Source organism: Anser brachyrhynchus, assembly GCF_964034855.1.
Source record: "Anser brachyrhynchus genome assembly, chromosome: 1".
In the NCBI taxonomy this organism is placed as follows: Eukaryota; Metazoa; Chordata; class Aves; order Anseriformes; family Anatidae; genus Anser; species Anser brachyrhynchus.
In genome coordinates, this window is record NC_137694.1 from 55223695 (window position 1) to 55250941 (window position 27247).

At 51.9% G+C, this 27247-nt stretch overlaps 1 protein-coding gene across 2 annotated transcripts; it reads left to right on the forward strand.

Moving 5' to 3' along the window:
• Positions 1-73: 73 nt before the first annotated feature.
• Positions 74-27028, forward strand: TMEM184B (transmembrane protein 184B). Of its 2 annotated transcripts, XM_080583273.1 has the most exons (10): positions 74-232; positions 10759-11019; positions 13433-13598; positions 16818-16908; positions 17445-17520; positions 20520-20611; positions 20849-21018; positions 22234-22428; positions 23285-23308; positions 24042-27028. In XM_080583273.1, exons 2-10 carry the CDS (start codon positions 10819-10821, stop codon positions 24281-24283), a joined length of 1257 nt encoding a protein of 418 aa, XP_080439399.1. In that variant the 5' UTR covers positions 74-232; positions 10759-10818; the 3' UTR covers positions 24284-27028. The 2 variants fall into 2 exon arrangements, with proteins under 2 accessions (XP_080439399.1, XP_080439398.1); XM_080583272.1 differs by lacking the exon at positions 23285-23308.
• The last annotated feature ends 219 nt before the right edge of the window (positions 27029-27247 follow it).

Consider the following 27247-nt stretch of genomic DNA (forward strand, 5'->3'; position numbering starts at 1 on the left):
ATTTATTTATTTTCCTCCCTCGCCGCCCCTTTAAGCCCTACGCGGTTACGTCACCGCCCCGCTCCCTCCTCCCCTCCCCTTGCGGGGCGGCGCATGCGCGGCACAGCCGGGCCGGGCCGGGCCGGGGAGGGCCCGGCGTCGCCATGGGCTCGTGAACCCCCCCCCACCCCCCCGCGCCTCCCCGCCCCCCCCTCCCCTCAGCGGGCCGGGCCGGGCCGGGCCCCGGCCGCAGGTAAGGGGGGAGCGGCGCCGTGTGGGGCCGGGGGGATAGGGGGGGGATATGGGGGACGGGGGGGGGGGTTAGGGTGTCCCTGTCCTGCCCCTGAGGGACAGGCAGCGGGCGGGGGGGGGTGCGCTGAAGCACGCGTCCCGCTAACAAAGAGTTGGCTGCTTCTGGTGCGCTCCTTGGGTGCCCTGCTGCGGCCGTCGGCCTGAGGGGGGGCAGAGGTGTCCTTGTAAACGGTGGTGGTGGTCGGGTCTGTCACCCTAAAAGTTTAGGGTCTGTGGTCCTAAGGGGTTCGGGTCTGTCATCTTAACGGTTTCAGGTTTGTCATCCTAAAGGTTTCGGGTTTGTCGTCCTAAAAGTTTAAGGTCTGTCATTCTCAGCCTTTCGGGTCCGTCGTCCTCAAGGTTTCAGATTTGTTATCCTAAAGGTTTCGGGTCTATCGTCCTAAACGTTTCAGGTCTGTCGTCCTAAAAGTTTAAGGTTTGTCATCCTCAAGTCTTCAGGTCTGTCGTCCTAAAAGCTTCGTATTTGTCGTCCTAAAGGTTTTGGGTCTGTCGCCCTAAACATTTTGGGTCCGTTGTCCTAAAAGTTTAACGTTTGTCATCCTCAAGGTTTCAGGTTTGTTGTTCTAAAAGTTCAAGGTATGTCATCCTAAAGGTTTCGGGTCTGTCATCCGAAAAGTTTCAGATTTGTCTTCCTAAAGGTTTCTACGTGTGCTTTAGTTTGGGGAAAAACAACCTCGCGCTTTTGGGATGCTGGCTAAATACTAAGCAACAGGGCTCAGAGGAGAGGTTTTAGTGATGTGAAGGCATTCCACAGTGGCCTACTTCAGGGCTTTTTGCACCGTTGTCAAATGGGTGCGAAAAGCCCCGAAGGAAAATGGGATGCGTGTCCGCTCTGGTCTAGCAGGGCGGTGTTTAAGTCCTTAATACCTTTGTTGTTACAGACGTACCCTAAACCTAAGCGGTGTGTATGCAGCAGGTGGCCGTCTACACCGGGAGCAGAAGCCGTGTCTTGCTGCGAAAGGATGGGGACGGCTTTGCTGCTGCAGTCAGTGTCCCTGAGCAGTTCCCCGGGCTCTAAAATCGGTTCAGATTTTGCGGAGCAGGTTGTGTTTCGGAAATGGGGTGCAGGGGGCGGAGTGCCTTCCAGTCGCTGGGGCATCCTTTGTACTTTTTGTTATTCAGCTGCCTTGGGACACGTGGCAGCTAGAAGGGGAAGGTTCTTAGGCACGCGGAGGCTGCTCAGAAATCAGATTTTAGGTGGTTTGGCATAACGACAGCGTTCTGAGCTGGCTTGTTTCTGAAGGTTTGACAGACTATAGCTAGGAATCCACCTTGTTCTCTGTCAGCTCGCTTGCCTGTTAACGGGTACGAGGCTGGGAGATGAGCTTTTGGGATTTGCAGTTGACGGATTAAGATTTCTGTTCTTACGGAATAAAGGAAGGGTGTGGGTTTTTTTCCAACTTAAAATAAAATAACTTTTAAAACGCTCTTTTCTCAAGATGTCAGTTCCCTTCTCTGTCCGGTTCTGCTGTTGAATTTTCTAACGCTTCTAACCGTGTTCTGACTTAAGACAACAACCTTTTAATTTCTCTGTGATGGATCTTACCCTTCATCCCTCCTCCCCTCCCGTTTTGGGTCCGTGTTTAATTGGCTTATGTTTGCAGCAATGGAGATGAGCTCTTGCCTCTTCCAGTTTCCAGCAGCGCAAAGGGCATCCTCGAGCTCTTGCAGCAGTGCCTGGAGGAGCAGCGAATTGTTTGGCAGCCCTTTATTCTTCGGTCCTAGCCGCTTGCGGAGCCCAGCGTTGCATCGGAAGCAGTATTGAAAGTTGGGGTAAAACAAGAAGCTGCAAATGGGATTTGTTGGTTCTGAAGGGCGAGCGGCCAGGGCCGGGGACAGAGGCTTTTTCTTTTCCAGAGCTTGTGATCGATCGCAGTCGCGGAGTCCCTGGAAAATCGACGTGTTGCAGAGAATGGCACGGCGTTTGGGTTTTGTGTGCTGACTTGCCCGTCTGTTCGCTTGAAGTGGGGTGTGTGCGTGCTGTTCTCGCTTCTTCCCCAACTCTTCGGGGCGTGCGGTGGAAGAGCAGCTCCCCGCCATGGCATCGTGCCTTGCCAGAATGCTCAGGACTCTGAAAGCGGCTTGAAACTGATAAGATGGTTTAAAAAACTCAGCTAAAGTACTGTAAAATATGATAGTGCTTGCACCGGAAACACCCTTTGGAACCTTTGGTGGCTTTTTTTTTCGTTATGGACTAATTTGGGAGGAACTAACTGTGTGTTTTCAGAGCAGCGATCCCCTGGGAAGGTTCCGGAGGTGAAGTTCTGCCAGCGAGCTACGGCCACCCTCCAGAGCCTCCCCTGAGAGCCTTCCTCCTCTAGGAAGAGGCGGGGGAATGGCGTGATGCTTGCAGCCACGTTGTCTCTAATCTTTAAAAATCAGCTCGGCCTCCGAGGAGTTTTTGTCCGTGATGGTATAAGCGAAATGTCTGGGAACAGAACAAACTGTGTCCGGGGAAAACGCAGCGCGTGGGCAGGCTGCCCAGGAGCGGTGCCGCACCTGGGTGTGACCAGGTCTTTACAGCCCCCCGGGGGGGCCCAATTTACAGGAAACTTGTAGAAGGAAATACCTCACGCGCTCTACCTGCAGCACCGAGTGTCATTTAACCCGTAGAGTACCCGGATATTTGTCTTCTCGCCCTCAAGTCCCTGATGGAAACGCTGCTGTTATTATCTTACAGTCGCAGTGCCTGGGAGTCTGATGATCTGAAAGGATCAGATGTTTGAGGATGTTGTGACCGAGAGCATAGCGAGGTGGTGTCACGGTCACAGCTCCCTGCCTGGGTATGTTGTGCCTCTGCATCCTGCTACGGTCTGTGGCAAAAAGCTGAAAAAAAAGGTCTCTGTAGCTCAGCGAAGAAAACGTCTGCGACGTGTTGTCTAGCGCGGCAGCGGAGCTTTGAGAAGCAGATGAGATGAAGTAATGCCTTGAAAGCCGACCTCGCCTGCCCGTTGTTCCCTCCCAAGGCTGTAAAACAGGGCATTGAGGCTGCCGAGCTGATAGTTTGGGAGCCCGCCGTTGTCTGGTCATCTCCAGCGCGGGAGCGGCCCAAGCAGCAGCGATGCGAGCGGCCCAGAGTTTCAAACCAGAAGTTACTCACATAAATTCCCATTTAGGCAGCTTCATCCAACCGGGTAAAATAACGTTACCGCGTCGGGAAAAACTGGGCTGAAGTTTTGTCTGTTTTTTTTTTTTTTTTTTTTTAGCGCACACCCTCTCAGGGGGATGCTTGCTGTGCCTCGTTCTGTATGGAGAGGCGATTTCAGAGTCGCTCTGAGCTGTGTTTAGTACCTGTTGGCGCCCGCCGGCTTCTCTGCAGACCTCTGCGGTCAGCTTCGGCACTGAGTCAGGAGAGGACGAGCCGCTCGCGTGCTGTAAGTAGCCTTCAGGAGAGGAGGCTGGCGAGGTGTCTCTGCTTGCGTCGTGGCTGGGAATGGTTCCCTCCCCCAGGGATCGCTTTCTGCCTACGAGCGTCCAGAGGTAACATCTGCGTAAAGGAAACGTGTCCGGGTTCGTTCCTTGACTAGCAAAACTGAGAGTCTGAAGGCAAACGAACACCAGGTCAGTTGTTTCACTGGTAGCAGAACGGCTGCATGGCGAGCAGCTTTGGGTGCTGTGCTGGGACACCCTGTTTTTCCTTCGGCAGCTGCTCATCGCTGCTGCGTATCCGCGTTGGAGCCGCTGCTAAGGAATTCGGCCGTGCCACCGCCCTTGTACGCATCGCCGGGCTCGCGATGAGATCCCTGGCTTCTCCCGGCACGTTGGCCTGCTACGTCTCACTGCAGATCTGATGGTTTGCACGGTGCCTTCTGTGCGGGGAAAGCACGCTGCAGTATAAACCCCAAACTGGTGCAGCGCGTTGGGTAACCTCACGGGTGACAGCCGCGAGTCCGGTGGCTCTCAGTCCTGCTGCGGTTTGACTTCGGATGCCTCTCACGGTAACCTGCCTGCCCCGTGGCAGCTTCAGAGCTTGTGGTCTCTGTCGCAGCGCTTCCGCGTGGGGAAGGGCGAAGGCAAGCGGTGGCAGAAGAAGTTCTGATTTGACTTTGCTCTTGAGATTTTTGGAAAATGACACGCGAACTTCCTGTGTCACGCCGGACGCGAGTGTTTACAACACGTCCTTGTAATCAGCTGCCTCTGCCGGTTGCAGAAAGTCTTTGTAGTCTTTCTGTGTTTCTGTCTGGGGGGCAAAGGGCTGCACTGGTTCACGTGGAGCGGGGCCGCGGGGTATATGGGAAAGGGGTGCAGCGCCTGGCCCAGGCCTGTCTGATCCTAGTCTCAGAGGAGAGCTCGGAAGGCAGGGGAGCATCCCTTCTCCTCCCCTCCTCCCCCTTCCTCGCCTTTTCCTGTCGTCCTTCCAAAAAAGGGCCTGGATGTTGACCTGTTACAATGTGGGTCAGTCCACCAAAACAGCAAAAAAAAAAAAAAAGTAAAAAAGAGGAGGAGGAGGATGGGGGGAGGAGGAGGGCCGTGCGGGTACAGCGAGACAACAGGAATTAATAGAGCAGAAAAAAACTCTGGAAAGAAGAGTGCACAGCTCAGGGTAAAAGGGTTTTGCTGTTGGTTGTGAGTTCGGAAATGGGTGCTGGGGAGGGGAAGCAGCTCGCCGTCGCGGTGGGGTCGCAAAACGGGTGGGGGCCGTGCGCAGGATTGCCGTGGCGCTCCCCGGGTTTGATTTCCTTAAAGTGAGAAAAGAGGTTGCATGGGAGGTTAAATCATCTGTGTGCGCAGCGTGTTTTTACATGGATGCAGGCGTTGGATCGCCTCTAGGATAGGGCAGAGGGTGCTGAGCCTTTGCCCGCGGGTGCAGGAGCCCGCCTGGCTCCGCCACCCGCCTTCTTCTGCCGTCCTCTCCGAGCAGAGCGTGGCGGTGCTCGCGTGTGCTTGGAAATACGTGCGTATGGAGCGGGTGGGGAGGTAATTTGTGGTGGCTTCAGGTTAAGAAGGCTGCCCCTAGCGTGAATAGTAGAACATGAATGCGTTGCACTGGTAGAAATCGCGTGCCGGGTCACGTACTTACCTCAAGGACTGTTTCGGGGATGCTCTTGGAGAGCTTCAAAACACACTGCTGGGGCCTTTTTGTATCTCGTAGCTAACTAAAGTAGATGCCGCCCCAGAGAGCGAAAGCGATTTAAGTAGTAATCAATTTAAAAGCTTTTGATTTGCTTTTATTGTTATCACTGATCTGATCTGCGCCAGTGGCTCTCTCGCTCTGTGGCATTATTTTGTGCTGACGCTCTGCCTCCTCCTTTTCACACCTTTTGCCAGATCAGCTGGTTATGCCATGCCTTTGGGGGCTGAAAAGAACTTAAATCAGTTACGGGTTTGCAATATACACCTAGCACGATGGAAGGAGCTGATCCCAGCTGGCAACTCTAGGCATTCTTACAATTAAAATAGTCTAAAAGAAACTCTGAGCCATTCTGGCGTGTGTTCTTGTACTCCTTACAAGTTCAGGGGACATTCAGAAAACCATAAAGCTCGTGCTTTCACTAACGTAAAGCTCTTACTTGTGTCATAACAAAGGCAGAAAATTCAGGCTTTTGGTCACCCGCTGCATGGCACTTCCACGTTGGTCTTTTGGGGTCTGGAGTAAGGATAACGTCATGGGGAAGTTCTTGGAGAAATAAGGTAAGGGAGCAGAAGATGGTTTTATGGTATCTTAACCAAAAACGAGTTAAGCGTGATGGCTACTTGACGCTGTGGTAAGTACAGAGTCGGTCTTAAAGGGGAGCAACTCCTTGCCTAGTGGCTTTCCAGGAGAGCCTTGCAGCCAGGTCGTGTTTGTTTTCCCCGATCGTCCCTTGTGCGGCAGAAGGAGGCTTAGCTGCTAAGGCTCTTTCCCGGGATAGCTTTGTGCATCGTTCTTTGCCCTCTCAGCAGTTTAGAAACGAAATACTTTGGGCCTCGGAGGAGATGATCTATTTTAAAAGCGCAGATTGCGTTTGCAGATGGCAGAGAGCGGCTCCGGAGCGGTGTCGTTCACTGTTCTCTCCCTCCCGACATGGGCGAGGGTCTCGCCCAGAGCAGGCAGCCTGCTCCCCCCGCCTGCGTTCGCATCTGCACCTTCAGAAACACCTCAGGAGCAGGGGACTGAGTTTGAGTGCTCCCTCCCTCCTCTCGCACCGCTTTTGTTGTGTCAGAAGTGGGCCTGACGTGTTTATGTTTGTTTATCTTTATGTAGGAATAGCTCCTCCTCGCTGGTAACATTTTCCATGCGTTGACGCAGGCCAAAAATGAAGCTTTTCGTTTTCGCTTGTGCCAGATCCCTTCTGTTTACTGTTCCGAGTTTATTTGCAGTGGAAGAAGCTGCCGTGTTCATGCTAGAGACAGAAGGCCTCTGTTTCCAAAAGACACCGGACTGGCAATCTGTTCCTGATGGAGAATGCCTGCGCTGCTGTTCTCCCCCGGCTGCGGGCCGTATGGAGGTGTCCTGGCGAGCCTGCAGCAGAGCTGGAGCCCCGGGGATCTCAGCTGCAGCCTTTTTATCTCTTGGATGCTGTCGGGACAGTCATCGTGATACAAATAGCCCCTGCTTTTCCTTTTCTTTCTCCTCCTTGCACGGAGAGCACAGCCTAATACTCCTAAAGTGCTTCCGGAAGGTCTGTTAGGTAATTTTAAGCTGGTACTGGGTTGGTGTTGAAGCTAATGCCCTGGCAGTGCCACGTCCTGCCTCGCTGTAAGGTGTGGAATTGCGATGGCACCGAGGTAGGAGTGATAACAGGACGGGGACGTCACCGCAGCCTCCACCTTGGCCTTGGCAGCTGCAGCCCCCGGCCCACACAGGAATTTCAGCGGCTGATCCGAGATCCCCACAGCCCTCCTGCAGCCACCCAGGCCCACGTCTGGGAGCCCAGCGGGTTTGCCCAGTGTACTTTTGGGATATGGTTGCACAGCTCGGTGCTTTGCCTGGTTGTACGCTCTCCTGGGCCTGCTTACGACATGCTATGTTGCAGGTTACCTCCGGGGGGAGCAAGGCAGTAAGTTGGAGGCAGGAAAGCTTTGGAGTGAAATTGAGAAGTGTTGAAATGTTTTCCTTTGATACATTTAGGCAGGCACTCCAGAGAGGGAGAGTAAGCGTGCAAGGAACTTTCCTCTCCCTCGAAATGGAAGCAGTGACGTGGAGGTGAAAGAGATGGACGGAGAAAACAGGATATGACAGAAGAGCAAGGAGCTCTTCAAAATTTATTCCGCGTTAGCTTAGTTGCTTTTGCGCTGCGTGGCTCACGTAGGTTTCTAAATGCCCCTACTTCGCCCTATGGATCGGTACCTCACAGTGCTGGGGACTGCGCGGGCAGAGAACAAAGCGACAGTTGTCCCTCGGAGCTCGAAGAAACAACAAACAAAATGCAGGCAGCTGGGAGGAGCACGCAGGAAGGAGATCACAGCCAGCATCGGGGTGCTGCAAAGCTGTGGTAGCAAAGGGGGGAAGGGAGAAAATGGAGGAGAACGTGAGGGCTTTGCAGGGGTTGGACCTTTTCCCTGGGCCCGAGAGGAAGCGGGGCGGTTGTGTTAGGAGGTAGATGTCCAGCTCACGAGTTTAGGACCAACTGCGGGCCATGAGGTGTCCCGAGCGTGGAAACAAATATCAAAACACGTTTGCTGAGCCAGGTACGAGCGGAGCTGCCTGCGCCGGGGTGCTCGGTCTGGAGCTTGTCAGGGCAGCGTGTCTGCTCCCAGGCACCACCTTTTCTGGAAGCCTGCTCTAGCGATGTGCTGGGCTCGCATCCCGTTGCACGGGGGGGACGAGGCAGCTCAGAAACAAGATGTTCAGACGGTTGCTGTAGCCTGCCCTCACGATGCTCTTGTCTGCCAAAGGCAAAAGAGGAGGCAGCAGAGTCTGTGTTGGTGTCAGTGAGTAAGCTGAAGCCCACTCACCTGATTAAGGCTCCAGTCATCGGTGCTGTCATCCGTTTCTCAAATCCAGAACTGCTCTTACAGCTCCAGCTTCTTGCACACAGTTGTATTTATTTCATAACGGCTTGGAGCACTGCTTATGCTCCCGTCGCTGCAGTAGTGGTGTACGGGACTTCGGGAGATTAGGAGGGATAATTTGGAAGGGGTGTGTTAATTTTGCAGGTTCGGGAGTGCAGTGTTCCTGCGTGTTTGACTGGGAAGGAGAATGAAGTGCAAGCTGATGGTTTTACAACCAGTAAGAAGTATCCGGTGATAAAAGTTGTCCTCAGGCAATCCTGAGGAACAGGGGATGCTCATGGATGGGGTGGATTGGGCTTTGGGGTACAGAGGGAGAAGTAGAGCCCCCATTAAGAAAGTTTGCACATTTTGTTTCGGAACCCAGTGGTGGAAAGAGTTCTGAGTTGCCATGACTGTGTGAATCAAAAGGGATTAAGCGAAGAACGATGCATAATCATTTAATTAAAGGCAGTTGATCTGTAATCACAAGGGGGCAGTATTAAGGTTATATATACGACTCGAACTCGTAAATGTCCTGGCTTCTGAATGCTTAACCCTTGTGTCAACAGGCCTGTTGATTGCTTTTTGCTGCTTCGGCTTCTTGCAAAAGAAGGAGGCGCGGAGCAGCAGAGGAATTCCCTGTCGGTTCTGCTTCAGTTCTGCGGGCACGGCCGGTGCTGCGCTTGGCTCTGCGCTGTCAGCGAGGTTTGAGCAGCTGGGGAGCGGAGCCCCGGGTCCTGTCCCCCCTGCTGCTGCTGGTCTGCAAGTCGTGACCCACTCCCCCGTGAACTTCAGTGGGGGCTTAGCAGCTTCCTCTCTCACGCAGCTCTCAAAGTGCGCTGGGATCTGCAGGATCGCAGCTGGCTGGACTTTATTTAGAGCTAGGTTAACCGCAGGTGCATCTGCTCCCATTTCGTTTTAGCCGTGCCCTTTGTGAGCCCCGTGGACGCGCTGTCAGCATGGGGGGTGCGTGGTCAGTTGCTTCAGAAGCCACTCGGGTAGAAATCCTCTTCTTCCCAACGCAGAAAAAGCCTTGCTGCCTTCCGACATCTCCAGGCAGCCTTCGTCTCTCCAGACTTTTAGATTTAGCATGGGTTGTGTGTGTGTATGCTTTGAAACTCCTGATTTATCAGTTACGTTTCCTGCGCTGATTAGGACTGGAAAGGAATTACCCTTTGGTATGTGCAGTTGTGGAAAGCTGTAACTTAGAGCAGGAATGTTTTGGAAGAAAAGAATGGCTGGAAAGAGCTAAGAAAAGCCAAGTTTGACAATTATTTTATGAATTAAACCACAGAGTTGTGCTGCTCCCTCTGTAGTAAATGGATGCCTGCTTGAACAAACCCAGACATTTCCTGGGTTTTGTGGTCTTGTTCCCCCTTGGCAGAAAGCAGAAAGGAGGTGGAACGTGGTGTAGGTGACATCGGAGGGCTGTGTGTCACTCCCGCAAGCGTGTGGTTTGGGGGGGGTGTTGGAGAGGCTGTTTGCACACCGTAGTGTGCGCGTGGAAGCCATTTCTTTGCTCCAGGCCTTTGGCTTTGTTTTCCTTGATAACGACGTCTTTGCTACGGCAGCATCAGGAGCAGCGCGTGTAGTTCGCAGAGGCAACGGCTGGCTGCTTGTGATCTTGGTTTAAGTGGGTTATCTTCTTCCAACCCAGAGGTCACGTTAGAGCCTCCTTACGACCGAACTGAAAATAAGAGCTGCTTTAGATCTGGGACCTTTAAGAATTCTCTCCATTGAATGAAACCGGCTTTTCGTCCGGGAAATGGCCAAGGGTAACGCTGCTTGGAAACCTTGCATATACGTGTGTTCCGGGTGCGTTGTCCTGGGTCAGCTGGCTTTGAAACACCAATCGGGTTAAATTTGCATCACATAGAAAATGATGCGAGTTAGGAGAGGTAGCGATAGGCTGACTAAGTGCGCCGTGCCATATGGTGTTTGATAAAAGCCTCGCTTTGATGCTACTCTGTAGCGTGGCGAGCTTTCAGCACACGTCCTTCCAATGCGGGCGCTTCGGGCTGAGTGTCGTTGTCAAAATGGCAGTGGGAGAGGTAGGGATCGCTCGTGGGAGGAACACGGGTGCTTTTCTTACCTCCTTACACCGCAACGAGCCTTTATGGTGCTTGTCTTCATTGCTTGCTGCTGCTGCTTCTGCTCTCTTCCAGATGAAACCGTAAGAGTAGGGCTCTGGCTTTTCAGGACGTAGCAGGCTAGCCAGCGCTTTTGTGGAAGGCAGAGTTGTTAACTTAGGTGTGCTGGACATCTTCCAGTGCAAGCGATTTAGACGCTTCCCTCTGACCTCAGCTGAATGCAGTTTTCATCTCGTTCTTCAGTGCTTTTATTGCAGGAGGGTGTTGGCAATGGGAAGGCTGTGCTGGGAGTGGTGCAGAGGATCCTGAGTATGGTGTGATCGCAGGGGGCAGCGGGGACAGACTCCTCCAGGTCCTGTTCGTGAGGCTCCTGAGCAGCCTGCTGATGCAAAGTACCGCTGCTGTTACCCTCCCGGGTCCTTTCCACTGAGTGCTGTTGCTTTTTCTTTCTCTTCCTTGGCAGGTCTTGGCTCTTGGGCGGTTCTTCAGCAGTCCCAGGCGGAGCCTGGCACCGCGAGGCACCATGATAGTGATGACTGATGTCACTGCAGCCCCCCGGCTGGGGTCAGCTGCCACCACTCCAGCCGTGGCCCCCAACTTCTCCTGGATGCCAGAAGACGGCAGCCCCACAGCCGTGGAGCAGCCCATTTTCCTCATGACCACCGCTGCTCAGGCCATCTCAGGTTTCTTCGTGTGGACAGCTTTGCTCATCACCTGCCACCAGGTAAAAACCCTGTCACTCACACCTCTGCTCCTCTGCCTTTCCCCACGTGGAGGAATACCTGTGATACCCTGGCAGATCTCTGTTGGATACTGATGTCTGATGGGGGTTTGCAGGCTCGGGGGTGGTATGAGGACCTTTTCTTTGGGGATCTAATGTATTATCTGGGCTGATCAAGGTGACAGCTTTTGTATAAACCTTTTTCTGCCCAGGTTCTGTAGTCTGACTGAGCGAACTCGTTACAGCTAGCAGGTATAAAACATTTGGCCCTCCGTGGAGTGTTAGCAGAAAGGTGCATTATCCCAAGCCATCCATCCTTTCCCAGGTCCTGTAGCTGTACCTAGCCATTTTGCTACCGTGTCAGCTGCTAGCTAAATGATCGTGGTCATCTGCTGCTTGACATACCTCCTTTGATCTCCTGTGCCAGTGGATTCCACGGGCCGAGCTCTGCTGCGGAAAGGAGTAGCAGGAAACACTTTATTTTAATTTTTCTCCCCTCCCCTCTTTCTGGGGTAGGTGCCCTGGGAGCCAGAACGAGTCAACCACTGCATCCTGTTCCGTACCGCTCTCTCGTGCGGTTGTCATGTGAACTGAACAGCACGGTGGGGAAACGCAAATAACCCTGTTATTTATCAACCTGTGCTCCGTACCTGTTGGTCAATAGATGCCAGAGCGATGAGTAGGACCTAGAAAACTACAGCCTGTTGGTGGAGGACGGGGGATAGTGAAGTTCAAAAACGGATTAGTCACTGATGAATAAGAGCAACACCTGCAGTTTCACCAGCTTGGGTAACAATTACAAGTGCCATGGATCCTCCTGTTTCAGAGCACGGATCGATCACCTACTGAGGGTGGGGAGAAGTCTTTCCTCTGCAGTATAGCATTGTATAGTTAGGCATTAATGCCCTTCCCTGAAGAAACCAGTGGAGGACAGCGCTGGGGAGACACCGTTGATTAAAACACGCTGTTGTCCTGTTGGGAGGCAGTAGTTCCTGCCTGAAGTGCTCTCGTAGGCACGTGGATTGCAGGGCTCTTGTGACATCCCAAGGGCAAAGCTCGGAGTCATCCGAACCCCGGCGTCAGCTGTCCCTGTGCTGGGTGAGGTGTTTCACTGGGATTGTCGCAGGGGAAAAATATCACTGAGGTTTGTTAGGTTATTTTCAACATGTTCTTGCCAGGAAATGAGGCTTTTGTGAGCTCCTCGCGAGCCAGGAGGAGGAAAGAGAAGTATTTTGAGCCCTTCAGTTGACTTTGACCAAACGTGGCCAAGAGGCCGAGAGAGATGAAGAGGAGATAACCCCCTCTCCCTCACGAGGGGGAGGTGAGAGCATCAGCGTGTGCTTTATTAGAGCCTAGGGAATCTATGCAGCACCCGCCCCCCCAAACGCAGGGTGAAGCTTCAAACAAGCGCTTGTGCCACTTCACACAGTCAGTCATGAGGCGCGTATGTAATAAAGGAGGCGCTTTTAATTCCAGCGGCTAGGGCAGCAGCTTGATGAGGGTTGCTGTGGGAAGGTCTGGCTTCTGGAGAACGTGCCCTCCCCTGCCTGCGTGGCCAATAGAGCGTACCTGCGAGCGTACCTGCGAGAGCCGGGGCTCTCACTGTGCTATTAGCCCATTAACGCGGCGCTGCTCATCTCCAGGGTATGCTTGCAGTAAATAACTTTTCCACGAGGTGGACATTCTGTGAAAAACGCGGCTTAGGTGTAGGATTTAATGATGGCCGTCAAACCCTGAGCAGAGGGAGTGGGTGCGTGGACAGCTGGACGAAGCAAGCGGCCCCTTTGAGCACAGCCCAGCGCCCGAGCGCGGTGCTCCCTTGGTGGCTGAGGCTTTGTGGCCGCGCTGTTGCAGACGTGCGGGGTGGCGCTTCTGGAGCAGGTGGGCCGGGGCATACCAGCTCTTGGCACTGCTGTGGAAAGCACTCTCAGGTTGTTTAAGGTGAGAGACTCAAAAGCATCCACAACTGCCTGGAGAGTGAGTGTGTTTACGGTGAGCGCGCGCCTAAAAGCATGCTCCTACGCCGCCGAGAGAAAGGAGCCTGCAGTGTTGTGAATCTGAGCTGCCTAATTAGGATAGTAGGCATATGGGGTTGGTAATAGGAAAAAAGAACGAACAAAAGAATAGGGGGAAGGTGATGATAGTATCAGCACGTTAACTCCCTGCGAGGAACTAGATTATAAATGCCTTCACTTCCTTTTCCTCCTCTTCCCCTCTCTCTGCAAACTAAGGGATGCTCTGTGGATGCCCTAAGATAACAGTGATTTTCTGATGCTTATCACCTTGAGGTTGCCAGAGACAATCAAGAGTTGATTTACCAAGTTAGCGTTCCCCGCTCCCGTTGACTCTTCAGTTCCGCTTTCTCCTCTCCACTCGGCATGCAGCTGACCCTGTTTTCCCCTCTCCGTCCCCTCAGATCTACATGCATCTTCGCTGCTATAGCTGCCCGAACGAGCAGCGCTACATTGTTCGGATCCTCTTCATCGTGCCCATTTATGCCTTTGACTCCTGGCTCAGCCTCCTGTTCTTCACCAACGACCAGTACTACGTTTACTTCGGCACCGTGCGGGACTGCTATGAAGGTAAGCAGGGGTCAGGCGCAAAGCCGGGGGGAGGTGGAAGGTCTCTGCCATCAGGGAGTTTTTGCGTCCGGTTGGGAACGTGAAGAGAGCATCTCTGTCATCAGCTGAGACACAGTTCTATGGTGGTGCTTGTCTGGTTGACCATGACCACCCAGTGACTGAAAAATGACCCCTTCCCGGGCTCTAAGCGTGACAAAATGCTCCGAGCCTTCCCTCCTGTGTGCTGCAGAGACAAAATTCATCATTTTCTTTCGTCCTTTGCTTCAGGAAGGTATGAAGGCAAAAATGTGGGCGTGTAAAGCAAGGTATCGGGTAGCACCTGGCTCTTAGAACGTCACTGCCTTAGCAGCCAGGTGCTTGCTTTGTCCTGTTTGCTAGTGCCACGCGTTAGTGTCGGTGAGGGGCAAAGTCCTGCTCTGGAGTCCTGCAGGAGGGAGGGTGCCGTGTTCAGGAGGGGCACTGATTCATTTTTGGTCATCGGCTGTGGGTGATACCACTAGGTTTTATGTGCGTTACACCCCAATAAACACGATCATATCTTCCCTTCTGATCTCACCCAGACAAGAGCTTTCTGCCCACCCGCGGGAGAGAATGCGCTCTGGCCGTTTATCACCGTGCCTGCATTAAATCAGTAGCTCGTTCGTGCGGTTGTTTTAGTGAGACCTGCGTTGCAGAGAGGTGCCCCTGCCCCTGTGGACGGTTTAATCATCTCAGAGGACCTGCAGGCCCTCCTTCACGTCCGTGACAATGCTCCGAGGTGCAGCAGCAGATGGCAAACGTGCGCACATGATTCAGAAGGCATCTTTGTTTGGGCCCGTTTATTTTTTTTCCCGTCCTTCCCAGCCCCACGTGCGTGTGTAGGTCTAGCAGGAAGTCTGCTGCTCTGCGAAACTCCTCTCCTAGCAACTGCCACTGTCCCCCTGCCTTGCGCAAGGAGTTTGCAAACATCAGAGCCTCTGCTCGGGAGGCAGCCCACGCTCCGGAGCTCACCGGCTTCCTCGGCGTGTTGTGCTGTGCGACAGGACTGCAGGTGGAGGTGAAAGCACCTTCAATCAGCAGGTTCTCTCCGTTGCTTTTTCTGGAGGTTGCTTTGAAACTGCGTTCTTGTTCTCTTCCCTCCTTTGCCATTCATTTTTATTTTTTAGGAAGGTTTTAGTTTGGGAATCGAGGTGGGGTGGCTCTGATAGAAAACGCTGGGGAGAAGACCCTACTAATAAATGATGAAAGCTGTCTGGGGCCACCTGTGGGCTGCATTTCATGGTGTGTATTAGGAAGAACGTGTTTTGGTGTTGCTCTTTCATGTGACTCCAGCAACCAGGTTTGTGCAAAAGCAGCAACACTGACACGAGTAGATTTTTTTTTTGGTTATGTTGATGTCATGAGCACATTTGGAGAATACAGATCAGGACTGGGAGAACAGCTGTTCTGCTGGTGCAGTTAGCTTCGATAATCAGCACTAGTTTATTTCGGGGATGGAGGGACAGATACTTCCCTCTCACCTCTGTTTGTTTTTTTTTGTTTACTTCCTCTGATGTCATCTCTTTCCTAGTGACTGGGGAATGGGCAGCTGCTATTGTAATGACCACATCAGAGGGCAGGGGTCACTGGAGGATAATAAGAAAAGCTCGGCTTTTCTTCCTGTGGATGCTGGGAGCTGTCACCTAAGTTGCTGACAAATTGCAGGCAGAAGAGGTTACCACGGTTATTTAAATACATTTTCCATGTTTGGTGTTTTCTTTCCTAATTAAGGCTTTCACAAAATCAGCGCGGTGTGAACGTACTGAACTCTGGTCAGCAACAAAGGTTACAGATGGAATAACAATTTCCCGGTTACATAAGGAGAAGCAGGTATACCCCAGGCCTTTATGTGCTCTGGCGTTCCTGCCAGCTAGGCACATCTAGAAGCCATTAATGCGATGTTTTGAGACTGAGCATTCTGGGGAGCGTTGAGTACCTGTTTTCTAGGGCATAGCTGGGATGCTTGTAGAACGAATTAGAGTCGGTGCCTGCCTCTGACTGTGGAAGTTCATCCATGTGGGAAAACAGACCCCAGGTCTAATAACTGGCTATTTGGGGAGGTCAGGTTTTCAGCATTGTTAGGCTTTTGGTCTCATTCCAAAGTTCCTTGACACTTCTGTTTCCATCCCAAGTTAGTTGGTTTTTGCATTGTGTCAGTGTCAGGGACCAAAACTAGGATCTGGGTAGTAGCGTTCCAGGGAATGTCCAGGGATGGTGTATCATAGAAAATAAAGCTGAAAGAGAGGTTACCTGATCTGTCATTTTGCCCCATGTTTCTATGTGGCAAATTTAGGAGTAAAGTCCTTGCCCTAAAAAATCTCAGAACTACACATCAGGATCCAACAGCGACAACAAGTTGAGAGAGTGGCAGACAGGTCACGTAGGGGCTAACTCTGTGCACAATTAAGTGGGTTTGGATCCCATGAAAAGGAAACGTCTATAATTACGGTGAGAGCCCTCCCCACAGTGTCTTCACCTCTTTTATGTGTATCAGCACAGCTGAGCCTTGAAGGGAACTGGAGTGGGGCAGAGTATTAGCGGTCAGTCCGAGAAGGCTCTTCCTTATCTGCACCAAGCTGCTGGGGAAGGCAGAAAAGAGGTGGCCCGACAGGAGAGCTGTTCAGTACGCAAGAGATTTGATCTTTCAGAGGAAATGAAGCACAGAGCCTGTTTGTTCAAAAGTCTCCACCGCGCATGAAAACAGAGTTTCACTGAGCGGTAAAAAATACTTTTTCTCCAACTCTTCTGTCTCCAATCCGGTCACCTCAGAGAGAGGGGGAGACTGCTCATCACTTCAAAGGGTGAAATCAGGAGATAAGATGTGGTTGATGGATCAGAAATAAATTTTCCGTATGATTTAGTAGCCATGTAATGTCGTGGAATAATGCACAGGAACTCTGTAAAGAATGGCACCTTACAGATGCCAAGTAAAACAGAGGCTGACCACAGCTTTAAAAGGTCCTGTGACCCTTTTGGCATGAGCTGTGGAACTGGCCTGGGACCTTGGCCAAACTCCAGCTCAGATAGTCTTGTAAATGCTGAGGTAGGAAGATAAATACAGTGAAAACAATCTGGAGGGCTTTGAAAGGAAAGATGCTGCATAAGCAGTCCCTGCTAATGTTTGGGTTGTTGCCTGCTCTCTCGGTCCTTGCACCTGTTTTGAAGTTGGTTGTCATTTTGCTCTGATTGATGTCTTTGCAGCCTTTGTAATATACAACTTTCTCAGCCTCTGCTATGAGTACTTGGGAGGGGAGAGCTCCATCATGTCTGAGATCAGAGGGAAACCAATTGAGTGAGTATTTGTCCTGCTTACAGCGTGATGCTCTCATCCTTCCATGCCCATCTGCCGTGCCTCTGTCCCTGTCCTGTCTCTAAAAAGTGTGTCTGGTGGCAAACATCTGCTGGGACTGGGCAGGATGGCTCGTGGTGATTTGCCAATATCCTGCTCTGAGACAGATCAGGCTGATCACAGTCTCCTGGGCAAGTTGGATTGATTCACAGCTCTTCTGAACACCTGCCTACTCCTTTGTTTCTTTTCTTCCATTCTTCTCCTTTGAATCTTCCCTGTCTGCAGTTGGTTGTGCATGCTCCTTCGGGGCTGGTTTTCTCCCCATGCTACTCAGTTTAAAAAAAAATAAATTAATTTGGAGTGTGGAGTTAGGATGTTTTAAACATGCCTCTGAAAGAGTCTATGGCTGTGACTGTGGTCACGACTGGAGAAAGCACCAGTCCTGTGACTACTGCAGAGGTAGGCAAAGAGGGCAGGAATCTTGTGCTCTAGCCCAAATCTTGCTTCTGATCCCTGTCGTCTTGTGGTGGTTCTTTCAGGTCCAGCTGTGTGTATGGGACTTGCTGCCTGTGGGGAAAGACCTATTCAATTGGATTCCTGAGGTTCTGCAAACAGGTATGGGCTGAAGCAGCTGTGCTGTTCTCCAGAACCGAATGAAGTCTGTGGCGGGGGTGGCAATGTTGCCTTCTGCTGCTGAACTTTTGAGATGTGCATTCCTTTTAATGGGTTTGTAATATCGTTTTGAGGGAGGCCTGCAGACTGCTGAGAGGCTTTTCTTGTTTTGGTTGTGTGTGTGTGGTTTTTTTTCTTTTTCTTTTTTTTTTTTAATGATGTTAATATTTTCTGCTCAACCCCATTAGCCCTGGGACCTGACATTAGCCCTGGGAAGGTAACCAGAATTTTTCTTCCCTTTCTGCATTGCAGAGGTCACGACTTTAAGAAATGGATGGCTGGGCTGTGTTGCAGACACCCAACAGTTGTGTAACAGCCTCCTGAATTCCCATTGCTGCCGTTGTGGTTAGAGTTGAGGAGGGGGTGGAGGTTAAGCGTGACACAATGCTTTGTAGGAGGAAACGGGTATTGCTCACCGTGTGTGTGTGTGTCTGTCTGTGCGGGATTGGGTAGGTTGATGGGGAGGGAATGAGGGATCTAAACCTCGATACAGCCTTCGTCTGCTCATCCCTGGAGTTCAGGTCAGTCACCTCTGGCTGCCGTGAAACAGCAGGTGGGTTCCAAGGCTTTGCTCACGGACTGAAATGAACACATGAGGCTCCTCCGGAGACAGCGTGAAGCCAGTGTGGTTCTTTGAAAGGGTTCAGGTCACTGTAATTCCAGTCACTGGGGCTAGATCTCTGCCCTGGCTTCTCTTCCACATCATGCCCCATCTTCTGTGGTTTAGCAACATGCAGGAACATCAAAAGTACAAAGCAGCCTGTTAGTAATATCCAGTGGCAATCTCCGCAGCATGGTTGGCCTTTCTCAAAATAACACATCTTTTTCTCCACTCTGTTTGGCTCTGCCCTGTATTCTGCCCTCGTGGCTTTCCTGTTTTCTTCCCTGAAACTTTATTCCTAAACTGCTCCCCGTATGTTGTCTATTCTCTTTCTCTTGGGGTTCATTTGTGCTCCCATATTTGATTCCATGCATTACCTATTCTTTTTGCTCCTAATTTTAACGTTTACCTTTTAAATGTGTCACGAGCAGACCTAACACCCATCGAGGTGAATGAGTGCTGGAGAGAGAATTTCCCTTAGACCTCTTATTTCTCATGTCTCGCAGCCTCTGGCAAGTATCTCTACATCATGGGTTGCATGTGGTTGTGTTTGGGAAGTTTTTTGTTTTTTTTCTTCACAACAATGAGAACTAGAAGCACTTTTCGGGGGGATTTTGCTGGCTTCTGCAAATCTCGAGCTCATTTGGTAACTCTGGCTTAGGTGGCCATTTCGCTTTTGCTTTTGCTTTGCTGCTGTCTGGCAGCAGTTCTTCTCACCAGGCCAGCCCTTTGCAAACAACTAACTCTGCTGTGGAGGCTGCGAGGGAGGCGTCTTGCAAAGGGGTGTGTTGAGTACTTCCCTCCTTCTTGGCTCAAGCTGGTATGTTGCCTTGGTGAGAAGTCTTTGACACCAAGACTCGCTTTCTGGTACTTGTAGACTTCCAGGACTGGCGAGTGAGACCTTCCGAGGCAAATTTCTGGGTAGGCTGGTGTGAAAGGGCAGCAGAGCAGGTGTCAGTGCTGACTGCTGCAGTATCCCTCCATCGTGATGCTCAGGAAGAAGAACGTGCTGAAAGGAGCCCCCTGCCCATCTTATCCCTGCTCCCTAGCTTCCCACTGCTTCCTGCCACCACCTGCCCGTGTTTTCTGCTTTTCCAGCCCCTTTCATCCTGGGAAAGTCTGTCTGCATGTTCCGACCTCTCCTTTCCATCCTCGCCACCAGCCTCAAGTCGTTCTCAGGCAGGTTGCTGCCGAGGGTCACTCAGTCTGCACGCGTTGCCCGAGGTCCTGCAGCAGCTGGGTGGTGTGCCGGTGGCTGCGCTGTAAAACCTGGACAGCTCATTTCCTTCGAGTTGTCTCCATTGAGGTTCTTTCTGGGTCCGTGTCTGGTGACCCTCGTGGGTCACACACCATCCATGTGCTTCCCGTATGCTGTAGCATCTTCTGGGGAAGCGACTAAAAATAGAAGGCGGTGGTTTGGATTGCGGGGAAATGGTTAAACCATCCCCAGATTGGAAGGAGGGGAAGCTCAGAGGACGGAGTTGTTTACCAATTAGCTTGACCTTTTCCAGTTCACATCTTTACAGTGACTCACGAACTGGCATGTGCTGGGGTTTTTAATCTCCTTGAAGTCTTATGACCACTAACAAATTGCATCGTATCCAAAGCAATTATTCCTCTTCGGTTTTGCTTTCTTTCCATACACAGCCCTCCCCACGTGTGCAGGTCAGCACCTGCCCAGGCTCTTGCAGTCTTCTTTGGGGAGACGTGGTGATGTTTTCAGGGTCACAGTCTGCTGCTCTTTTAGGGCCTTGGCATTCGGCTTTCCCTGTTCCCAGAAAAAAATGAAGCGTGGGGTGGCTTTGAGAGAGGAATCCTGATAGGAGCCATGACGTATACCTGTAGTGCCTACTGCCAGACTGGACAGAGCTGATCCCGAGTGCTGCAGAGTCTTTGGGGAGATTCAGAAAAGGCGCGTGGGTGACAACAGAACGGCTGTAACTTCTCTCTGGCCAGACAGTGTACACAAAATGCCGTAAGGTGGTGGCAGCTGTCACAGTTCCTCCTCAGAGAGCTGGGTTTCATCTCTTTCACCAAGGAGGCCTTGTTACCTAGCTTTATGGCAACTCCAGCTTGGGGTGTGCTTCCCTCCCCCAGCATTGCTTTGTGTTGTGTGCTTCACCCTACATATGCTGTGCTTGTACCATAGCACAGCACGGGATTGTTTTCATGCAGTTACTGGGCGTAAATGTGCACGTACTTCCTCCGAATCTCCTCTGTCTCCTGTTGGGTGCTTGCACGGCAAGTCACGGTGGACACTGACATGTGCACTGGGTGTTTGTTTGCGACCTTGGCCTCTTGCACCCGCTGCCTTCTCACTCCTCCTCTCTCGTTCCCGCAGGCTACCCTGCAGTTCTGTGTGGTGAAGCCCCTCATGGCCATCAGCACCGTCATCCTTCAGGCCTTCGGCAAGTACCAGGATGGCGACTTTGAGTAAGTTTGTCTAGCCTCTAGGCCTCGCTTTCCCCTTCCCTGCTGCGCTTGCAGCCTCTGGGGGTGCTGGGCCATGGGAAAAGACTGGGGTGCTCGTGGGCTGAATATGTACGTGAGAAAAGGGGTAAACCTGTTGGCTTCAGTTCTTTTCTGCCCTAGTTTGGGGGAGAAAGGGGAAGGGCAAGGGGAAAGGATCATACTGAGCTTTTCGGGTGTTCACATATTTTCTCTCTTCAGTGTAACCAGTGGCTACCTCTACGTGACGATCATCTACAACATCTCTGTCAGCCTGGCACTCTATGCCCTCTTCCTTTTCTACTTTGCCACACGTGAGCTGCTCAGTCCCTATAGCCCAGTCCTCAAGTTCTTCATGGTGAAGTCTGTCATCTTCCTGTCCTTCTGGCAAGGTGAGCTGCTTTCCCCATCGCTTGTAGCCACAGGGAGCTCTGTGCAGGGGCTCAGATGCCAGAATTCATAGAACAGATGATTAATAGCCAGAATGTCTTTCTGTTTATTTATTTATTATTGCTATTATTGGATTTGTTTTACGGTCTTCTGTTGCTTTTCTCAGGGAGAGCTGGTTTGCTCGTTTTCCTGTTTCTTTCTGTGCTCCTGAATCCTCGCTATTCCTCCATGTGCACGTGCACACACATCTCTCTGGCAAAACCAGCTGTTTGGCTGAAGGGTCCTTTGCATTCCTGAAGCAATCGTAAAGCACAAGCTGCCAAGGTTTTATCTGCGTGCTGCCATTTTATTGATTAAAGCGACACATTTAAATTATTACTTTTGTAATGCTGTGTAATCAAAATTGTAATGGCTTGTCTGTGATGCCTGTGAAGCAGAAAGCTAGCTGAATGCCACAGGAGCACCACCAAGCACTGCTGTTCGTGAAGGGCGTTCAGAATACACACACGTCGTGAGGCAGACGCGCGTTCAGAAAGCCTAAATTCCACCTCAGCTTAGTGCCTCTTACTAATTGGCTCTGAGCATTTCCCTGTTCGGTGCCCTACTTAAGTTTACCGAGTTGCACTTCAAAGACTAATTGAGTAGGAACTTAGGTGGAATTTAGGCTGTTGGAGCATGGCCCATCCTCCCCGCATACAGACAGACTAATAAGCTGTCTACTTTTTCATCTCGAGCCATCTGGTCACACGCTTTCTGCCTTCTCTGGAATTCTTCAGCCAGCCACCTGGTTATGGACAGGGAAAAATATCTTTCTTACAGTTGTGTGTCATAAACAGTTTATGCTTCAAGAGAAAAGCTCAGTTACCTCTTTTTTTAGCTTTAGTTAGTGGAGGTGCTGAGATCACCCGTGGAAATATCTGGCTGCTTTATATCCTTTAGGGCTGAAGGCCTGTAGCAGCTAGTTCCCAAGAATAGTTCAGCCGAGGATAGAAGAGGATCAATGTTTGAACATTCCTTGCTTAAACACATCTATTTCATTTATTCCTCCTTTTTTCGTTGTTGTACAGGTGAGCTAGGGAGTATCCAGCTTGCTCTGGTTGTGGTTCCTGTGTTAAATGGGTTTGCATTCCTAGAGCATAGACAGCTATTTCCATTTGCCCCCGTTGGTGTGTAATCATGGTTTTCACACGTTTACATGAGGTTGTTGCTTCGTGTAGGGATGCTGTTGGCCATCTTGGAGAAGTGTGGTGCCATCCCCAAAATCCACTCCGCCAACGTGTCTGTGGGTGAAGGCACGGTCGCTGCTGGGTATCAGGACTTCATCATCTGCGTGGAGATGTTTTTCGCGGCCATCGCCCTGCGCCATGCCTTCACCTACAAGGTGTACGCGGACAAGAGACTTGATGCACAAGGTAGGAAATGTGCCGGTGCGTATGGCGTGTCTGTGGGGTGGCGAGACTGGGTGGAGATGGGTCCCTCCAGCAGCCAGCACTCTGATATGACTCCCGACCTGAACGCTTGGAAAAACATCATGTCCCCTCCTCCGTGGCGTCTGAGCAGATTTCGTTGTGCAACAGCTCTGCAGGGCAGAAACCTTGCCTGAATTGCATTGTTCCCTTTTCGCTTCCCTAGTGTGCCACCCACGGTAGCTTGTTGCAGACCTCAGGGCTGCAAGAAGTTGCATCCTTTCGGTAGAGTGGGTTTGTCCTTCTTCCTGTCTCCCCAAAGGGGAACTCCATTGCTCCAGATTGTGCAACAAGCTGAAGGCAGGAGGGACAGGGCCTGAAACAGGCTCTGTTTTGACTCCAGCTTGGGAGGATGAGGCCGTGCTTTGGCAATATGTTTGGCTTGGAGGAGGAGGATCTTCCTGTAATGACTTTGAAGGTGGAGCTGCTAGAAATCTTGTTCTGGGGAAGAGGGAGGTGTAAGTTCTCTAGGAACTGGGGCTTCTCGTTTTCCAAATAAAGGTGTTCCTTCCTGTTGTGGGGTTCTGTGCCGAGCCGTGGGAAGGCAGCACCCCTGGGCTGTGTTCGTGTAGGTAATCCCTCCATCCCAGCCAGCCCCAGAGGTTTTGGCAGGATGGTGGCCGCAGCTGGGGGAGGTGAGATCTGTGTGTGTTGAAGGGGTAAACCAGCTGCCCGGTAATTTGGGGGTGACTTGGTGGCGGGTCTTGTTCAGTTCTTGTTATTTCCTCTCTCTCTTTCTCTCTGTCTCTCCCCCCTCCTCTTTTTCTCCCTCCTTTGCTTTGGCCACTCGTCCCCGATGCAGCCGTTCCATCGTACGGGCCATACGGTAGGTGCAGCATGCTGTGTGTGTTCGTCTCAGCTGGATTTAACTGGGATGCCCTTCTGTCCTGGCTCCCAGCCTGCCTACTGCCTCTTCTCCCCCTTGTCCCCCCTTCGTGTAGCTCTGTAACCTGACTGCCTCGCACAGCTGCTCTAGGGTTGTCTGGATCATAAATCGTAGAACAGCCCCTCGGGCAGTGGCATAACCCCGCGCTGGAGCGTTCGTGTTGGGCCTGTGTGAAACATCTCTCCCCAGAGAACTGCACGGGGCCGGTCTGGTCTCTCTCACCGCAGCCTCCCTTCACTTTCATGAAGCTAATCGGCATGCCTCGGTCGTTTGGGGAGCTTGTCCTCGGGACTGAGCAGAGTCAGAGGCCCGTGCTGGAAAAAAAAAAAAAAACTTTACAGAAGCACCTCCCCACTTGGCTGTCTTTGCTGCACACCTGAGCCAGCACAGGTAGTGCGCAGTGGGGGTTGTTGTGGGGGTAAAGTCCCATTCTCGTGGCACGGCCTCCGTTTGGTGCTGAGGTGGATTCTCTTTAGGACTTCAGGGGGAGCGCTACTGGTAAAAACTTGACACCGTTTGTGTGGCATTTCCTCGGCAGCTGCTGAAGGAAGTCTGTAAATAAAGCTCTGCAGGGTCTAGGAGTGCATGCTCCCTGTCCTTACCTTCATGCCGAAGGGCGTGGGGGAAGGCAGCAGCGTCCTTCACGTGTCCCTCCCCATCTTGCCCCCAACAGGTCGTTGCGCTCCCATGAAGAGCATCTCCAGCAGCCTCAAGGAGACCATGAACCCTCACGACATCGTCCAGGACGCGATCCACAACTTCTCCCCAGCCTACCAGCAGTACACCCAGCAGTCGACGCTGGAGCATGGCCCCCCCTGGCGCAACGGCGGTCACGTCATCTCGCGCTCCCACAGCTGCTCGGGCGCCCGTGACAACGAGAAGACCCTCTTGCTGAGCTCTGATGATGAGTTCTAGGAGGGGAAACGGCCAGTGCAGGCCGTCATTTTTCCTCTTTTGTTGGTTTTTGTTATTTTTTTTTAATTTATTGAAGCATAAACGTGCGAGTCATATCACTTCCTAGAGAGTACAGGTTGCAGAAGTGGGCAATTCCCATTAGGTTTTGTGGGTACGGACGCGATGAGTGGTGTGGAGTTAGGGGATTGGCCAAGACTCTGTTCTTGAGCCCATTCCTTCCAGCAGCAATTGACTGGAATTAATCGAAGCAAAGCTACGGGGTCGGGGGCTCTGGCCTCCCCCACTTGCCCAGCTTGGTGTGGCACACGACTGGCCAGAGTCTGGAGTTGTGCCCAAAAATGTTTTTCTTTTCAGCTGGACAACCTGACCGCTTCGTGTTCCTCCTCCCGAATGGTTGGTGTAGGCACAGCTTGCTCTCCCAGCTCCCTGGTACTAACGTCTCTGCGATCTTTGGGAGATGGGATTAGGATGCAGTGATGAGCGTTCCCAAGGACCAGACTGGAGAATGGTCTTTCTGTTAGCCATTGCCTCGAATATTTGGTCGGGAACAGCTTCTCCCACCCCTCTTCAGCACTGGTTGTGCAGTCCTGTACGTAAGCGAGCAAAAGGGAAAAGGACGGGACTTTCTTCCTGTTCCACCCTCTCTGCATCCTCTCTGCTCCCCGCTGAAGCTCAGCAGGGGTGGAATTATTGTCTCACAGGGGCAGGGTTTGCTAATCACCAGGTTCACATCTCCCCTGCATTCCTGTGGCAAGATGCCTCCCTGGAGCATCTGTCTCCCGCTCGCAAAACCTGAGGACTGGCCGTGATAGGTGGTGGGAGTTTGCACAGCTCTGGCCCTTCCATCCTTCTGGGGGGGAAGAAACTTTTGTAAACACTAAGCTGTTCTTTCCTCTTGTTCCCTGCCCCTCTTAAAGACGCGGATTGCACCAGCCAGCTGTCAGAGCAGGTCCCGGTCAGTCATCTTGCAGGTCCCCCCTGCGAGATGCACAAGCTTTGCCCTTAGACTGGAGTATCCAGAAAGGGACGTCGCACACTCCTTTGCTTTTCAGCTCCGTAACCATTCCGGGCCAAACCAGAGCAGGCTTGAAACCTGACGCAGCCTGCTTGAAGGTGTCCCTCTGCTTCCCAGGCAGCAGCTGCTGCTCCACGCTTCACGGGCCCTGCAGTAACTGCGCTGCTCTCCAAGGTGGAGCCAGCATCCACGGGGTGAGAAAAGAAGCTTCCCTTTACATGTGTCAAGTTTTGAATTGCCCCCTAGATTTTTAGTGGAGCCAAAATAAAAACAATCCCTCTGTGGATCTGTCCAGGGACCAGGAACTGCTTAAAACTGTCTGGGGAGCGGGGGGAGCACACTCGAGTGCCATAGATCAGACGCCCCTGCCCCTGAAATGGAGAGGCTGCAGCAAGTTTCTGCTTTTTTCTTGCCTCTAGTTTCTCTGTTCTTCTCCCGCTTGACGCCTGCCTTGCCACAAGAATACCTTCACGTTTCCAGACTGCCCCTTGCTGCTCTGCTAGAAGCGGGGTCTCACTGCCTGGAGTTTGCTTTTCCTCTTGTGTCGCGATCTGTGCGCTTGCTCATTCACTTTCTCACAAGCAACCGCGAGCACGGGGCTCCTCTGTTCCTCAGCACCCCTCTCAGGGCTGCGCGCTCACATCCAGCAACGCCACGCAGCTGGCTACTGCTTTTCCTAAATCTCACCGCTGAATAGACATGCAGATGCTTTCTTTTTCCTCATCCCGTAAGCTACCTGGACAGCAGGACTGAAGATTGGATAGGCTTTCCTTCCGTTTCCTGTGGCTTCGATGAATAGTCCTTTAGTTTGGGGTATTTGTTTTAAACGTCTTTTAGAAAAGCGGGGTGTGGGACGTGATCCCTTCCCCCTGTCCCTGTGTTTGCAGGTCTTGGTGGCACCCTGGTGTCACCTAACCAGCAAGCGGCCCCGGTGTCTGTTGCATGGGGTGGCTGAGATCTGAAATCTCTGGAATGGCCCTCCTGAGCTTGAAGATGGTCTGGGCTTGGGGATACGTTTTCTGAACTTCGTTTTAAAAACGGATGCTGCATATGTATGCCGTGCATAGGATCTGGATATTCTCAAAGCTTCCTCTCTGTAGTGGTTTAAAGCATAACCCTCTTGCACTAGCTGCCTTTGGAGAAGCCCGGTGAAGAGCTAGCGCCCAAACAACAGCCAGCTGCCCTGCGTTAGCGTTTCATATATATATTTTTTAACACTACACGAGATCATCTCTGAGCTTCCTGCGCTCCCTTGCGCCAGGCAGGTGTCAGAAGGAGGATTGGCTCTGAAGCCTCGCCGGCTCGGAGGAACAAATACCTAATTTTGAAGACCCAGAGCTTGAGACTGAGGCCACGGCACCTCATGGCCTTGCAGGTCTGCTCGCAGTGGCCCCGGGCCCTACCCAACCCGTCGGCTCCAGGAGTAGGCCCTTGGAGCTGCTCCCCTCACCTGCTTCCCCTCTCTGTCCTTCCTTTTGTTTACCATGTAACATACCCGTGGGGTTTGTTTATTATTTTTCCAGGTAGAGTAGTTCTTTGTATATAAACGACTGAAAAAAAAATTGTATGATAAATAAGACAGAGCCACCTAGTTTTGTACCTATCGTGTTTAACTGATGTGAGCTCAGCGACAAGCCGCTCTCTCTATTTTGGTCTTTGTGACGTTATACTCTGCAGAAATGAGCAAATATGATGACAAATAAAAAAATATAGAGATAATATAGATTGTACATAAGCTGCCTCTGCGTGGTGGTGTCAGTGTGCGTGACTTCTGTGAGCCAATTTAACATTTTTGCCCAGTTTCAGGGACCGAGACTTTGCCGGTCTTGTCCTCAGAGTGCCCAGCCTGGCGGCTCCTGGTCAATAGGCAAGGGAAACTCTTTCTGATTTTCTGCTGATTTGAAGAGGGAAGATGCATCCAGGAGATAAAAGCATCACCAAAGCTCCAG

Coding starts and splice junctions, on each gene's coding strand:
- TMEM184B (XM_080583273.1), top strand. CDS start 10,819: ATGATAGTGATGACTGATGTCACTGCAGCCCCCCGGCTGGGGTCAGCT. Junction 17,521..20,519: donor TCCTGAGGTTCTGCAAACAG/GTATGGGCTGAA, acceptor TCGTTCCCGCAG/GCTACCCTGCAGTTCTGTGT. Junction 20,612..20,848: donor TACCAGGATGGCGACTTTGA/GTAAGTTTGTCT, acceptor TTCTCTCTTCAG/TGTAACCAGTGGCTACCTCT.